At 47.3% G+C, this 16,022-nt stretch overlaps 1 protein-coding gene across 2 annotated transcripts in view; it reads right to left on the bottom strand.

Moving 5' to 3' along the window:
- MAN1C1 (mannosidase alpha class 1C member 1) overlaps positions 1–11,039 on the bottom strand; it is a 132,484-nt gene extending 121,445 nt beyond the window's left edge. For both annotated transcript variants that reach the window (XM_065879372.1, XM_065879381.1), the window contains exon 1: positions 10,500–11,039. In XM_065879372.1, the coding sequence (XP_065735444.1) occupies positions 10,500–11,039 (540 nt within the window). The remainder of the gene's footprint in view (positions 1–10,499) is intronic.
- Between the last annotated feature and the right edge of the window lie 4,983 nt (positions 11,040–16,022).

Here is a 16,022-nt window from a genome sequence, read left to right as displayed (position 1 = left end):
ATGCACAAATAGTTTAAGATGACATCAACCAGAAATTAGATAACCTTTGAGAATTACTGTATCTATTCAGGATATAGTTTCAACAAAAAATTATATTTCATGCATCCAATACCAATTACCAAAAATAAATAGGAATCTTTAAATATCTAATCTATACCAAAATATACACAGTAAAGTTTGTGCACTTGATTCAGGAGTCTTCAGAGACTTACTCAAGGTCTACTTATTTGTACTTTATATATAATGCTAACAAGCTAGATTGAATGGTTTCCTAGCCATCTGCAGGTTAGAAAATAGCAAAATAGGAAGAGTAGCGAATAAAGCAGCCAGAGGCAGGTATCCTGACAGCCAAAAGAAGTGACAGCTGACAGCCTAACAGAAAGAGGGGAGAAAAAGTGCTTAAAAGCAGATGAATCTAGAATCTCAAAAAGGCAGCATTCACAATGTTTGGCATAACATTTTTACAAATGACTAGTGTTACATGAAGTTGTAGGAAAATGTGACCCATAACCACAGAGAAAACAGTCAACAGGGACAGACCCAATGATGATGACAAAGATGTTGGCAAAAAAAGACTTTTTGGAAAGCTATTACAAATACGCCTTAGGACTTAAAAGAAAATCTGGAAACAATGCGTGAACAGATGTGAAACATTGGAGAGCCCAAAACAATGAAAAAGGCCCAAATGGAAATTCTAGAAGTAAAAAAATACCTGAAAATTAAAAATTCACTGGGTGGGCTTAACAACAGATTAGATATTACAGAAGAAAAGTTCAGTGAAATTGAAGATGGGTTAATGTAAATTATCCACACCAAAGCACAGAGATAAAGACTGAAAAGAAAATGAACACAGACTTAGTGACTTCTAGGAAAATATCAAGCAAATTAACTTATATGTAAGTTGAGTTCTAAAAGAAAGACAGATTAGGGTAGGAAAAATATGGGCCAAAATTTTTCCAAACTTGAAGAAAAATATCAACCTATAGACACAAGAATCTCAACAAGCCCCAAGAAGGATAAACAATCACATCCACATTTAGGCACAGCATAATCAAATGACTTAAAAATAAAGAGAAAATCTTAATAGCATCCAATGGGAAGGGAAAGACATTACGTGCAGGGGAATATACTCTAATCTCTTATCAGAAACAACGCAAGTTACAAGACAATGGGTCTTTCATGTAAAGAAAGTGAGGAAAAGTCAACTTAAAATTCCATATCAAGCAAAAATACCCTTTTAAAAGGAGGGCAAAATAGAGACACTTTCAGAAAACAAAAGCTGCAAGCATTTGTCACCAGTAGACCTACACTAAAAGAAATGTTCAGAGGAATTCAATTTATAGGTTCAAGGTAAATCCAATCAGAATCCCAGCAGGATTTTTCATAGAAACTGACATGCTTATTCTCAAATGTAGGCAGAAATGCAAAGGACTTATAATAACTAAAGCCATTTTGAAAAAGAAGTTCAAAGTTGGAGAAGTCATGCTACCTGTTTTTAAGACTTACTATAAAGCCCCAGCATCAAGTCAGTATGAATTGAAACAAGGACCTACTGTATAGCACAGGGAACTGTATTCAATATCTTATAATAACCTATAATGGAAAAGAATGTGAAAAAGGTTTTATATATATATATATATATATATATATATATACCTGAATCACTTTGCTGTACACCTGAAACTAACACAACATTGTAAATCAACTATACTTCAATAAAAAACTTTAAAAAACCCCCAAAACCCAAAAAACCCCAGGAAACAAATAGCAAGATGGTTGGCTTATTACTCAGCCATAAAAAAGAACAAAATAATGCCATTTGCAGCAACATGCATGGACCTAGAGATTGTCATACTAAGTGAAGTCAGACACAGAAAGACAAATATCATATGATATCACTTATATGTGGAATCTAAAAAAAGGGTACAAATGAACCTATTTACAAAACAGGAGTAGAGTCACAGATCTAGAAAACAAACTTATGCTTATCAGGGGATAAGGTGTGGGGGGGCAGATAAATTGGGAGATTGGGATTAACATATACACACTACTATATACAAAATAGATAACTAATAAGGACCTACTGCATAGCACAGGGAACTCTACTCAATACTCTATAATGGCCTATATGGGAAAAGAATCTAAAAAAAGAGTGGAAATATGTATATGTATAACTGATTCACTTTGCTGTACACCTGACAGTAATACAACATTGAAAATCAACTATACTCCAATACAATTTTTTTAATTAAAAAAATAAAAAATTAATGATACAAAAAAATGAATGAGAACTCTAAAAACACGGTTAGCTCACACTCATACTAATAATTACACTAAAAAGAGATAGTATGAATTGGCATAAAGACAAATCAATAGAACAGAAGTGTCCAGAAATACAGCTACATACATATAGTAAATTAAGCTAACATGGCATCAAAGCAATTCAATGGGGAAAAGAAAGCTTTTTCAACAAATGGTGCTAAACAACTGGATATTTAAATGAAAATAAAGAACCTCAACCCCTACCTCACACCATATACAAAAATTAATTTGAAGCAGATGAGAGACCTAAATGTGTAAAAACTAAAATGATAAAGCTTCTGGAATTAAAAGGATACCATCTTCATGACCTTGGGGTAGACAAAGAATTCTTTTTTTAAAGTACACACAAAAGCACTAACCATAAAAGAAAACATTGATACACTGGACTTCATCAAAATTTAAAACTTCTGCTTTTTGACTGACACTATTAAGAAAATGAAAAGACAAACCATAGAGCATGAGTATATACATCTGACAAAGGACATATCCAAAATGAGCAAAGGATTTCTAAAATTCAATAAGATAATAAACACTCAATTTTTTTTTAATTTAAAAAAGGGGGGCAAAAGGTCTGAACACAGACTTAAAAGAAAGATAAAGAAATGGCAGATAAACATATGAAAAGATGTTCAATATCAATAGTTAAAAGGGAAACAAAAATTAAAACCACAACTAAGGGGACTTCCCTGGTGGCACAGTGGTTAAGAAGCTGCCTGCCAATGCAGGGGACACGGGTTCAAGCCCTGGTCCAGGAAGATCCCACATGCCGCAGAGCAACTAAGTCTGTGCACCACAACTACTGAGCCTGCACGCCACAACTACTGAGCCTGTGTGCCACAACTACTGAAGCCCACGCACCTAGAGCCCATGCTTCACAACAAGAGAAGCCCATGCACCACAACGAAGAGTAGCCCCTGCTTTCCACAACTAGAGAAAGCCTGCATGCAGCAACGAAGACCCAACACAGCCAAAACTAAAAATTAATTAATTTTAAAAAACCACACACACACAATTAAGGGACTTCCATGGTGGTCCAGTGGTTAAGACTCTACGTTCCCAATGCAGGGGTTCTGGGTTCGATCCCTGGTCAGGGAACTAGATCCTGCATGCATGTCGCAACTAAGAAGTCCTCATGCCACAACTAAAGATCCTGCACGCCACAATGAAGATCCGGCATGCCGCAACTAAGACCCAGCCCAGCCAAAATAAATGAATGAATGAATAAATAAATATTTTTTTAAAAACACCACAATTAAATATCACTACACATCAAATATCATAGCTAAACCTAAAAATGTGGACAATACCAAGTGTTGATGGAAATGCAGAACTCTCAACACTTTGCTGGTGGGTCTAACTACTTGGGAAAAGTGTTTCCAGTTTCTTATAAAGTTAAACATACATTTACTCTATGAGCCAGCAATTATACTCCTAGATATTGACACAAAAGAAATGAAAATATACCTACATAAAGAATGGTGCATAAAATGTTCATTACAGCTTGATAGCCAAACACTGGAAACAACCAAAAAGTCCAACCACAGGTGAATGGATAAACAAATTGTGGGATATTCATACAACAGAATATATCTCAACAATGAAAAGGAATGAAACACTGATACACACAACATGAATGAATTTCAAAAACATTAGCCTCAGTGAAAGAAGCTTTGAGCAGAATGGCATATATTGTACTACTCCATTTAGTTGAAGTTCTAGAACAGGTGAAACTAATCTCTGGCAACAAATCAAAACAGTGGTTGGGGGTGGATGATGGGAGACTGCTTGGGAAGGAGCAGAGGGAACTTTCTCAGATGATGGGAATGTTCTATATCTTCGTAGGGGTGTGGTTTATACGGTTTTCTGCAATCGAGCAAACTTTGTATTTAAGATCTGTGCATTTCCCTATCTGTAAGTTATACTGAAATAAATAGATAGCACCTGCATCACAGGGTCATTGTAAAAAAAAATAAGATGAGAACACAAAACACAGTCATTGAGGGGCCGGCAGTGTTACCTAAACGACTCATCACGCGCTATGGGACATGCTGTATTGCACAGTGGATTTTATGGTGACCCCAAGTCATGGCAGAGGTGGAACGAGGGGAGAAGAATATACTATTATTCAGCCACTGAAAATGGTTGTTATTTAGTGAAAGGTATTTGCCTAGAAGTTTCGCCTGTAGAGCAACTGACTCCCAGAGCATGCCAGGTGAAAGCATAATTATTGCTTATCTATTTAGGACACTAATCAATACGCCCAAGTCTCTTCTGTAAAAGTTACCACTCTGGTACTGCACTAAAACAGACGGACAACCTCCCTAGTCTTAGCTTTAATTAATGAAAATTCAGAGTTAAGAGACATACTCAGACCCCCTTGTGAGTAAGAGCTGTTCTGACCACCTGCCTATTGAGTTTGGAGAGCCCTCAACCCAAATCTTAGAAAACAGCCTTCTCAAGGGAAGAAATACCTACAACTGGACCACCACACTGAGGCCACAGATGGCAGCTATGGTCTCCGTGGCTTCAGTTCTCTTTGGGGATGGAGACACCAAAAAACAGGTCTGACAGCGATCTCAGCCACACCCTGCATTTAAGAGAAACAAAACCATACTGCCTTGGCTATTAACTAGCCCCCAGAGCCTAGTGGGGGTGAAAGAGGGAAGGGGAGTGGGATTGAGGTCCTTGAGTCCTCAGAAGTCCTTAAGGAATCTCCAGTTTTTTTCTTACCATCATCTGCCATGACAACACAGAGCTTAAAAAGTCTGTTGTTTTCCCCAAATTATGCAAATACTTGTGCGTAAGGCCTTGGCCCCAGGTTAGTGGGGAATCAAGAACCAGAGCTTATTCGAATGAGCCTGGTCTTTTTGGACTGCAGATGCACAGAACTGGAATAATAATAATCCTTGGTTCATGACATTCATCCCTGCTCCAAGTATGGCCCCTCTTTTAAAGTTAATGTAATAAATGCTCATTATGCTCTCCTGAATCCTGTCCATAATACCGTTGTTATGTCTTTCCTGACCTGGCTAAAGAAAGCAAGGCAGCGAGAGAATTTCCTGAAGTCTCCATCACCTCCCTTAGTGCAGACTTGACTTAGGAAGCAGACTCAGGCACCTTCCCCTCGCCAGAGACAGTACCTACAGGCTCGTTGCCCACCTAGATTACCAAACAGCTTCCCTGCATGGGGCTTTCCAATCTGCGAGCCTGATTTATTTTCTTCAGTAAGAGAAAAGATATAAGTCCTTTGAGCAAAGTATGCCTGATATATATCACAATATTTATTTTTTGGTGGAGTAATGGATCAGTCTTCGGGAAGAGCTAAAGAAAAGGCATTTCCTGAGCTCAGATGTAAATCAGTCACTCTGAAAACTGCAGGGTAATCTATGTTCTTACCCGCCCTGCTAACTACAGTGTGAAATAAGCAGCTGACTTTTAAAAGTCATTGTACTATTTGTTTCTAAAGCTAACACTCAAGACAGAGTTAAGGATGTGAGGCCTGAGAAGCAATTGCTCTTGGAATGCCTGCACCAAGTCCCGAAAATCATGGTGCGGCTAACAGTAAAGCAGAGATCCAGCCAACCTGTGGGCGTTAAGTCACACACCTGGTGGGGACAAGGTCTGAGCTTTGGTCTACTTGCAGTGCTCAGTTCTAAGGAAGAAGAATGAAGTGTATAGCTGGGCTTATGATGTAAGGGTCTCCCAACGGACCTGTCTGGTTACTATAGGGCAATCTTCCCGTCTATATTAAATGTATCATAGAGCAGGACAAGAGAGAAACTGAAGGACAAGGGCGAAAAATCTTCAGTGGATTTTCAACTGAAACAGAGCTCTTCGAAGGAAAGCTATTTAAATCTGAGGTGTTCCTAATATTAATTATCCTGAACATCTCACAGCCTCAGATTCACATGCTACAAAGAACACAAAGCCTTTTAATTTTTCTACCTGTCCCTGGGACTAGCAGTGATAAATCAGATACACAGAGAAACCACACATGACTAACGAACCAGCCCATTAATGGGGAGCAAAGATCATTTGCCAAGATGACTTATTCAGACATAGTCACATATCACGACGAGCAATATCCTGGAGGCTTAACACAGCAGACATGGAAGGCAAGAGCTGGGGCACTCCCTGCCAAGTCTCAGAGACTCCAGGGTGATTCGGGCATCCTCCAGATGCCTGCTATCCAGACATGAAAGATTTTACAAACGGCTGCCACCTCTCCAGTCCCTTTAAGTTAGACTTGCACTTGGAAAATTACTGCAACTTCTAAAAGGCTTTTTGGGTCACAGAGCCAAGCCCCCAAACCTTGCTGTGGCCCCTACTCTACGACTCTTTAGAATTCCATGTACCCTCAGGAAGAAGACCCAGCTTCTGCCACCGGTAACCTTAACTGTTAGTTTATAGATCTTTCCTGTAGCCACTGTGGGCTCCAACTAAGTGTCATATCCTATTCTAGGTGCTTGGGCAGATCCATAAACAAAAGAGTAAACAGGTGGGAGCGAGGGAGAGAAAAGGCTCCCCTAAATGCCAGTCTCTTCATTTTAGCATGAAAACTGAGGCCCAGTGATAAACAGGAATTTTCCCCTGAGACCAGGGTTGATGGCATGGCAAGGACTTGAACACAGGTTGGACACTCAGGGCGACTGCCACATACAGTGGTGCATAAGGGCACTGGGCAGAGGGGATGGGGATGGGGGTAAAATTCAATCCACATTCTTCCTATGGGCTAGGGGCAGCCCCACTCCAGTGCTATGTTCTCACAGCCCTACTCTGCCCAATTCCCTTTAACAAAAGCTCCCTTCCCTGAAGGGACAACTGAGGTGCTCCAGATCAGCAACCAACCATCATTAGTAGGACACAACATAGTGCGAAACCTTTCACTGGGATGTAACCCTGACAAGCTATTCACTCCCAACTCTTGTCATGTGTGAGAAAAGTCTATTGAACTTGAAGAGAAACCCACCTATGACCAAGGTCCCCTAAAATAATTATAACAATAATTTCCTATATAATCATCAGATCTGAAAGGAAAGGCTGCTAGCAAGCCGTTTCTCATTCTCACCAATCCCTTTACTCTCCATGATCCCAAGATGAGGATCTGTCACTGTTCAATCCCATCTCTAAAGTTCAATCTGGGTGAGAGGAATACTTAACTTAATCAACTATGTGAATATCTACTCTTGACTAGGTGCTAGGGATACAACAGTGAACACCATCACCATCATCAACAACAACACAACATTTTCCCTTACTTCATGGAACTAAGACATGCCGAAAACAGAGCTGGGAAAAGCCCAGCTGCTATGGAGTCCCTGGCCAGACTGGCAGTCTACTTAGGGGCCAGGTCTGGAAGCAAGAGTTTGTGACCAGCCTCTTCCCCCCTCTCTCATTCCATTTTACAGAAGGAAAAATAAGGTCCAGGAAGGAGAGGAGGCGGCTTGTCCAAAGTCAGACAGTTGAGCTGAGACTCGAATCAATGTACTCCGGGTTACCCTTTCCACCACACTGCCTCCTCCAAGGTTCCAAAATTGCGAACTGAGGAGAAAATGTTGGTTCTAGTGACAGATTCTTTCCTGATGTGTCTACACCCAGAACATGCAGCTTCAGCCCATCTTATCAGCAGAGACCTTGAGCCCATGTCCATCTCTCAAACTAGAATGTTCATAAGTATGCTTCATTGTTCTAGAGCCCAAGTGTCCAATCTTTATTCTCTCTCATTTATCACCCTCTCTGAGTCTCTCTTGAAGTTTACCTTCGCTTTAAAAACCTCATCTTATAAGAACAGAGCCCTTTTTATCTGATGCTAGCTGTCCCTCTGCTCCTGGGGTCTAATCAATCCATGCCCGGAAAAAAAACAAGCCAGAGAGGAAAGCAACAGTCCTTTTTATGAAAACAGGCACCTTTCTAAAATGATCTACCCATGGGCATGGCACAGATAGAAATTTAAATGAGAAGGAAATAAAGACATCCTCCAGCAATTGTCAACTGCATTCCTCATCAGGTGGGACACCAGGGAAGTTAACTCTGTGTTAACAGCTAAAACAAACACTCTGCCCCACATTTTTTCAGGTTGTTTGGGGACCGGGGGAGGTCCAAACTCAAGAAGCCTGAAGAGAAAATGGGCTTCAAAATATAATAGTGTATATAGTCCCGTCCCCTCCATTCTGAGGAGCTTAACATCTTCAAGATAGTAAGAGGGGGCTCACTGAACAACTGCAGGTATAGACGAGCAGGCTTCCGGCTACTACCAGGGGTGTACAGCGATGCCAGATAGAAAGATCCAGACATCTGGCAACCAACACAGACCTCCACCCATTGTGTTACTTTACATCCACCTGCAAAGAAGAGTCTCCACACCTCCCACCACCCCCAGCCTCTGCCCACAAGGGAGGTTCTCTTTGTATTGAGGGGCAGAACCTGGTCCCCCGCTAGACAGCCCACCCACCTTCCCACATGGCTTCCAACTGCAGGCTCTCAGAAATGGGTCCCATATCTAGAAGCAAATGCAGAAAGCACCTTTTGAAGAGGGCAGTAGGTAACTCTTAATCCTTTGGGGCATCCTTTTAAAGATCTGACGGCAGCTCTACACCCCGTGAAAAACTGCATGCATATAGTTTAAACGTAATTTCACTGCGGGTTACTGCCCTCCAAGGAGGTCTGAAAGGGTTAATGTTTTCAGAGGCAGCTTTAGGAAAGGGAGCTGGGGTGGTTCAGGTAAGTATTCAACAACACAGCTCCTTAAACAGTGGGGGAGAAATGATGCCCCTCTCTTAGCGACTGCAAGTTCCAGGCTTCAATTAACCTTTGGGATTTCAACAAGAATTTGGAAACTGAGAGTGTGCGCTTGCACACGGGAAACAAGGACTCGTCTTTGTGGTTTCCTCTACTGACATCACAAAATGTCCAGTGATTGCTGGTTAAGATAGAGTCTCCACAGGGCTTAGCAAAGAAGGCTGAGTAACAACAGCAGAGATAAGTAGGGAGAGGTGGGCGTTGGGAGACAGGATACACTGGACAAGGAGAGGAGGACAGCTAAGCTCTCCACTGGCTCTGAGCAGGTCTTGACAGGGCAGGTCCTGACTCTTGCTGCCTGCTCTCCCTGGAAATCAGGGCAGACTTGCTGACTGCTCGGCAGCAAACCAAGAAGTCCAGGCAGAAGCAGTCCTTTCATTCTGGGTCCACGGGGATGGGGGCAGCATCCTCTCCTTTCTAGGGAGGAGACCCTGGCCCACTGCTTGCCCACAGCCCCCTCGTGGCCCGGGGGTGTCACTGCAGCCCCCTCTGCAGTGCTGGGCAAAAACCTTGCGCAGGCGGCTCCAACAGTAGGCAGCTCTAACAGGGACTGAGCAGAACATTTAGCTATCAGTGGTGGCTTGGCAACTGTCTTCAAGCCACAGTGAGGCTGCGTTTGCTTTTGGTTTCTTAAATTAAGACTAAGATTCAGACTCAAAGTGATCCTTCTAACCTCTCTCTGGTACAATCCCTACAGGGAGCAAGTCCAAGACCTGCTACACTAAGCCAATAACCTCAGAGGTTCTGTGACATTACCACTGCCTTAGGGATCATTGCTCCTTGCATCACACGCAATTACGTGCAGTTGTTCCAAAGCTCAATAGAAACAGTTAGCAAGAATGCACAACATCCTCTGGCTTGTAGGTTGCTGGCTAGACTGCAAAACACTTGCAGGTCACCAAATACCCCCCAAATCCTGGCTTTCCAGGTAGCAGATCCTAAAGGGGGTTGGGAGATGTCACAATTTAAAGACACAGAGTGAGAAACAACATGGCTCTTGGCCCCTTCAAACAGAAAGGGTGTCCATTAATAAGCCTAACTAGCAACGCCACAAAAATCTTATTAAAACATCTCCACAAAGGGAGGGAGCAGGCCCCACCTGGGCTGAGGACTGGACTGGAAAGACCAGAGTCGGGGGGTGGGGGAAAGTTGGTCCAGTGGTTCAGCTACCATCGGGGGTGCGGATGATTAACTGAACCCGGTAGTGGAAAACTGTGCAGGTAGGAGTGAAGGTGGGAAGTTGGGGAGGAGGGAGGAGGGTACAGAGTGTGCCTGGAGGACCTAGAGTAGAGCAGGGAGCCCGGGAGTGACTGGGCCCAGGGGAAATGGATGGAAGCACAAGAGGGTCTTTTCTTTTGTGCGGGTAGAAGAGTCCTTACCTCCTTGATTTTCTCCCGCTGGCTTTGAACTAGGCTCTGGGGCTCCTTACTCTTGTCGGCCCTAGTGCCCAGGACCGGGTGGCGGAGGCGGCTTCGGAAGGCGTTGAAGTCAAAGCTAGAGGAGATGCTCCCCTCCTGCGGTCTGAGGGCCGTGGCGCTGCTGGCCCGAGCCGCCGTGGCCTCCTCCCGCGGCCCGGTGGGGCGGGTGCGCCGCAGCCACCCTTTCCTGCGGCGGGGACTGGCTTGGCTCCTGGGGTCGTCCTCACCCGGGGCTGGAGCCGCGGGGGCCGGGTTCGGAGGCGACTCCTGCTCGCGGGTCAGGGGGTGGCCGGCGACTTGGGCCACTGCCTCCAGGCCGGGCTGCTGGGTCCGGGGGGCCAGGAAGAGGCGCTTGAGGCGAGAAGAGTTGGGCAGCAGGAACAGGGCCCCGAAGCACAGGGTGACGAGGCCGGAGAGGAAGAGAAGGAAGAGGAACTTCTGCGGCAGCCGCAGCCCCCACGGGGAGGCCGGGACGAAAGCGGGCACTTTCCTCATGAGCATCCTCGCCGGGCACGGGGCTGGGGACAGTCAGATCCGGCCGGGCCCCTGAGGCCCTGGGAGTCCAGGCACTTGTCAGCAGGGGGCTCGGCGAGGGGAGGTCGTCGAGGGGCGCCGCCCGGGGTGGGGGCCCCTGAGAGTTTCGCCCTGCGGGGGCTGCTCCTTAAGTTCAGGGAGTTTGGAGCGAGTCCTCCCGCGCCGGGACGGGGGAGCAGCAGCCTCGGCGGGGCCCGGGCAAGCGAGGCGGCACGGCTCGGGGCCCGGGCCCGCAGGGGTCGACCGCGCGCCGCAGCCTTCCCTCCGGCCGCCGCGCGGCCCCTCCTCGCAGCGGCCGGAGCCCGCAGGGCCCGCGCTTTCCCGCGCTGCGGCGGCCGCCGGGGCCGTCACATGCCGTCCGCGGCGCCCAGGCTGTCGGCGCGGAGGGGCGCACGCAGGCCTCGGCCCCGCTCCGAGCCGCCCTCAGCCCCTCGGCCCAAAGTTTTAGCCTCAGAAGCAGTTTCCAGAGGGGGGTCGGCTCCGGGGGAGAGGTGGCGGCGAGGCCGGCGTGTCAGCTGCGCTCCGAGAGCGCGCCGGCCCGGCCGGGTCGCGACAGTGCCGGGGCTTGGCTATAGGGACACGTCTACAACTTTGCTCCGCCGCAGAGCGGGCGCCGGGGAGGGAGGGCAGGCACTTCTGAGCTTGCGGAGCAGGGTCTTCCCGGGCCCCCGGGAGCGGAGGGATGCCGGGCCCCCTGTCTGGAGCCCGGCGCCTTTCGCGACCAGCCGCGGCGGGGCGGCTGCAGCTGCGCACGGGAGTGCGGGCTCCCGCCCAGCCAACTCGGTAGGGCTCCGGGTTCCTGCTGGGATCACCTGTTCCCGGTCCCCGCCGGCTCCGCGGAGCGCGCAGTCCCGGCTGCGCCTCCCCAGCCGCAGCTGGCGTCCTCACCGCGGCCGCTCCAGACGGGCCGCTGCCGCCGTAGACTGAGCCGCCGCGCCGCCGCCGCTGCTGCCGAGCCTGCGCCCCACAAGCGCGCACACCACCCGGACGCCCCCGCCGCTGCCGCGGCAGCTCGGGTTTTCACTGAGACAGCACCCGCGGCCCCGCCTCCCGCCGGGCCACGCCCTCGGGCCACGCCCACTGCGCGCCCCGTGGTCCACCTCCGCCGCGGCGCCGTAGCCAGGCCAATGGCCTCGCGGCTGGGGTAGGGGGTGCGGGGGCCAAAGCCCGGGTGGGGAGAGGAGTTGGGACTCCAAGCCACGCCCCCTCCCTCGAAGGGCCAGCGCCGCGCACACTCCCCCCCATCCCACCAGCACCAATGGTCCAGCTGCGCGGGGTTGGCGGGGGTGGAGAGAGGAGCGAGGTCATTGGCTGCCTCGGAGGGATCCCCGTTGGGCCGCAGTCGCCCATTGGTTAGTGCCCAGCATTCGCTGGACTGGGAGCGACCGAGACGTCCCCTGTACCCCCAACCCTCGCCGCTCCGGTTGTTGGTCCCCTAGAGGGGGCAGGACATCCAGCTTGTCTGGAGGGCTCTGGCGGTCGTTCGGTAACCTCACTCACCCCTCAGTGCCAGTCCAGGATTGGCAGGGGGCGGGGGCCTGCCCAGGGGTCCCGAGAGCTTCCGCGGGAGCCGCGGTGGTGCTGCTGTGGCACGCTGTGAGGACGGGCTGGGCCTGGCTAAGGCAGTGTTTCCACTGCACCCCCCCGCAGACCACAGCTCTGCCTTCCTTTGCCTACGGGCCCCAAACCAGGCCTGGGCCCCTGGGTGGGGCAGGGAGGGATGCTAAGCACAGTGGTTTGAGTGCAAGGAAGGAGAAGGAACCTTGGTCGTGTGCGTAGAAGACCACACACAGCATGTGACGTGCGTACCCAGATGCCTGCGTGTTTATGTGCACATGTGTGCTTCTATGCGTAGCTCCAGATGCACTCAGAGACTGCATGGCGGTGTGTACCTGCACACAAACATACACTTAATTTAGGTATGTGATTATACCAAAGCACTTTAAGTATAAGTGATTATACCAAAGCACATGTAATACATATTAGTACAAATATTGACATGTACACACATACCCACAGACACTCACACAACAGATAGGTCCAAACACACGTACACACTGCCAGGCATATATTCCCAGACACAGATGTGTCTCGACCTCAAGGCCCTCACACTTTCCTCCTCGGACTCAAGTCTCTCTGTGCCTTCCCCTCCTATTAAACCCAAGGCAAAGAAACATTGTGCTGGGTGGGTCTTTCACGCAAAACACTTCATAGAGACAAATAACAGCAGAGGGAGAGACAAATTAAGAGGTGTAATAGGCAAGAGGGAAAATATCTGCTTTCAGCTGCAATTTAAAATGAAATGCAGTGTTGATGAGACAGAAAATACTGCAGGGAGGCCTTTCCGACAGAAGAAGCGGCCCAGACGGGCTCTCCTAAATCTTGCTTATTCCCTGAGGCCTGTTACCCTTGGCCGTTGGGACTCAGACATCCTCCTGCCTCTGGCCAGGCCACTGACAGCAGACCCTCCCCTGATGTTTAAATACCCTTGGCATGTAAATTTCTTTCAATTGAGAATAAAAGATAGCTCTGGGTAACAGGTGCAAATATTTTGGTCACTGGAGTTGACTAGTCCCTCCCAGCCCCACAAGCACACCTGGCTTAAATGTAAAATTCTAATTTCGATGTTTCAGTCTCTCCTGAGTTTGATTGGCGGCACTCAGTTCCCTGAAACCAGCTGTGAACATCAGAGACAAGCATGTGGTCCACTTGGGTGCAGGAGCCCAGAGACCTGGTCTGGCTTCTTCCAATCTCCAACACCCAAGAATTTCCCTTCCGGAACCCACCTTGGGAAGGGGGAGGCTTGTCTTTGGAGAACTAGGCAGGAACCCAGCAGGCACTGGAGGCACCACACATCATTCCACATGGAGAGTGTAGGGGAATCACTGTTCAGTCCCCCGAGAAGGGAGGACCCAGGAGAAGGGGAGGAAGGCAAGGCAGAGTCTCAGAAGGCTGTATCTGTTTGAACTGGATCCTCACTGTGAGTGTGACACCTAGACCAGTCTCTGGATTGCTGGTGAGTCAGGGTAGAAATTGAGGCTGCATCAGGATTCCACAGATTCAGCCTACAAAAACCAGAGCCCAGAGGGGACAACTCTATTTCAGACTGATGTCATGTTGGTGATTACACCAAGCTGGTGATACCATAACCTTTTATAATCTCCCTAGCAAGCTCACTGAAACTCTGGAGCTCCCATCCCACCCCCATACGCCTAACCCCCATAGACTTCACACACATTATGGCTCTTCTCTCACTGGATTTTTATTATTCATATACTGTCCCACAGCAAACTTAGATCCTCACGGCAGGGACCATGGCTCGTTCACTTCTCTAACTGCCCTAGGTCTTAACTACAATGCCTCACATATGGGCGCTGTGTTTGTTGAGTAATGAATGAATAAATGTGGGAGTGGATGCCCATTTCACAGATGAGGAAACCAAGGCTCAGGGAAGGGAATAATAATGAACCAACATTTTCAATGTGCTGAGCACATATTGCTTCGTTTACTTTTCAGAGCACTCTTATGAGGTAGATGTTATTAATAGCCTCATTTTACAAATAAAAATACTAAGGCTAGAGAGATTCAGGATAAGTTAACAAGTCTCTTTCTCAGTTCAGTTCAGACACTTAAGTGGGACTGGGAACAGAAATGAGTAGCATTTTAAAAATCTATTCTGTCAACAAACATTTATTGAAATTAGATACTAGGTATCGCACTAGTCTCGGGTTGGTCAAAGATGAGCAAAGCATGGTCCCTGTCATTATTGATTCATTCACTCAGTAAAGAACTACTTGTTGAACACCTACTATGTGCCAGGTACAGAGGGGCTGGGGAAAACAGCCCTGAATAAGGCAGATGTGAAGCCTAACTTCAGGGAGCTTCTTGTCTAAGAGGCAACGGGGACCAATTCAACCCATCAGGAAGGGAACTACCATGCACTGGGCACTGTGCTGAGTGCTTTGTTCTCATCCTATCTACTCTCACAATGGCCTTCTCTGAAGTAGGCTTTGAGTTCCCAACTTAACAGATGGGGAAACTCAGGCTCAGGGGTGTGACGTGACTTGTCCACCCAGGGAATAATTTGCAAATATGAGAGAAAACCAGACTCATCTAATCCCAGAATCAATGCTCTTTCTGTTAATAATACAAATAGTAACTAAGATTAATGGGGCACACACTATGTGCCAAACCCTTATAACAGAATTTGTAGAAGCTCACTTATTTAATCCTTACAACCATCCCATGAGACAGGTACTATTATTACTGGTATTTTATAGAAGAGGAAACTAAAGCACAGAGATGTTAAGGATCTTACCCAATGTCACACAGCTGGGAAGTGGCAGAGGGGGGATTTGAATCCAGTTGGTCAGGCTCCAGAGCCCTTCATGTCTTTCAGCGTCTATTGCTCCCCATCATATAATGCCAAGAGAGCAGGTGCTATAGGAAGTCAGAGCAGGGAAAGAGCACTGGACTCAGGCAGAATTTTCACAGGCTTGTTGGGAGGATTATATGAGCTCATTCAGCCATTCAATCAGTATGTAAAAAGCACCTGCTATATTCCAGGCAATATACTATGCTTTGGTGATGCAATGACGAGCAAAAATAGACACATTGTTCCCATTGTGGAGCTTACAGTCTTATGGGGAAGAGGAGTCTAAACAAATAAGCAACCCCCAAATAACCCTGCAAGCTGAGATAAAAGTGAGGAAAGAGAGAGATGCTGCTCTAAGAACATGTAATGATGGATATGGACCTAGACTCGGGTTGAGTGAGAAGTGGTCAGGGAAGACATCCTTGAAGGATGAGTGTAGTTACCTAAGCAAAGAGGGATTGTGAGAACACCCAGGCTGAGGGGACAGCATATACAAAAACCCTGCAGTGGAGAGAATATGATACTTTTGAGAACAGACAAGCCAGTATGTCTGGAGTAGAGAGAGTGAAGGGGAA

The sequence above is a fragment of the Phocoena phocoena genome, chromosome 1 (genome assembly GCF_963924675.1).
Source record: "Phocoena phocoena chromosome 1, mPhoPho1.1, whole genome shotgun sequence".
Classification (NCBI taxonomy): Eukaryota; Metazoa; Chordata; class Mammalia; order Artiodactyla; family Phocoenidae; genus Phocoena; species Phocoena phocoena.
This window is presented reverse-complemented; position numbering and strand designations above follow the sequence as displayed.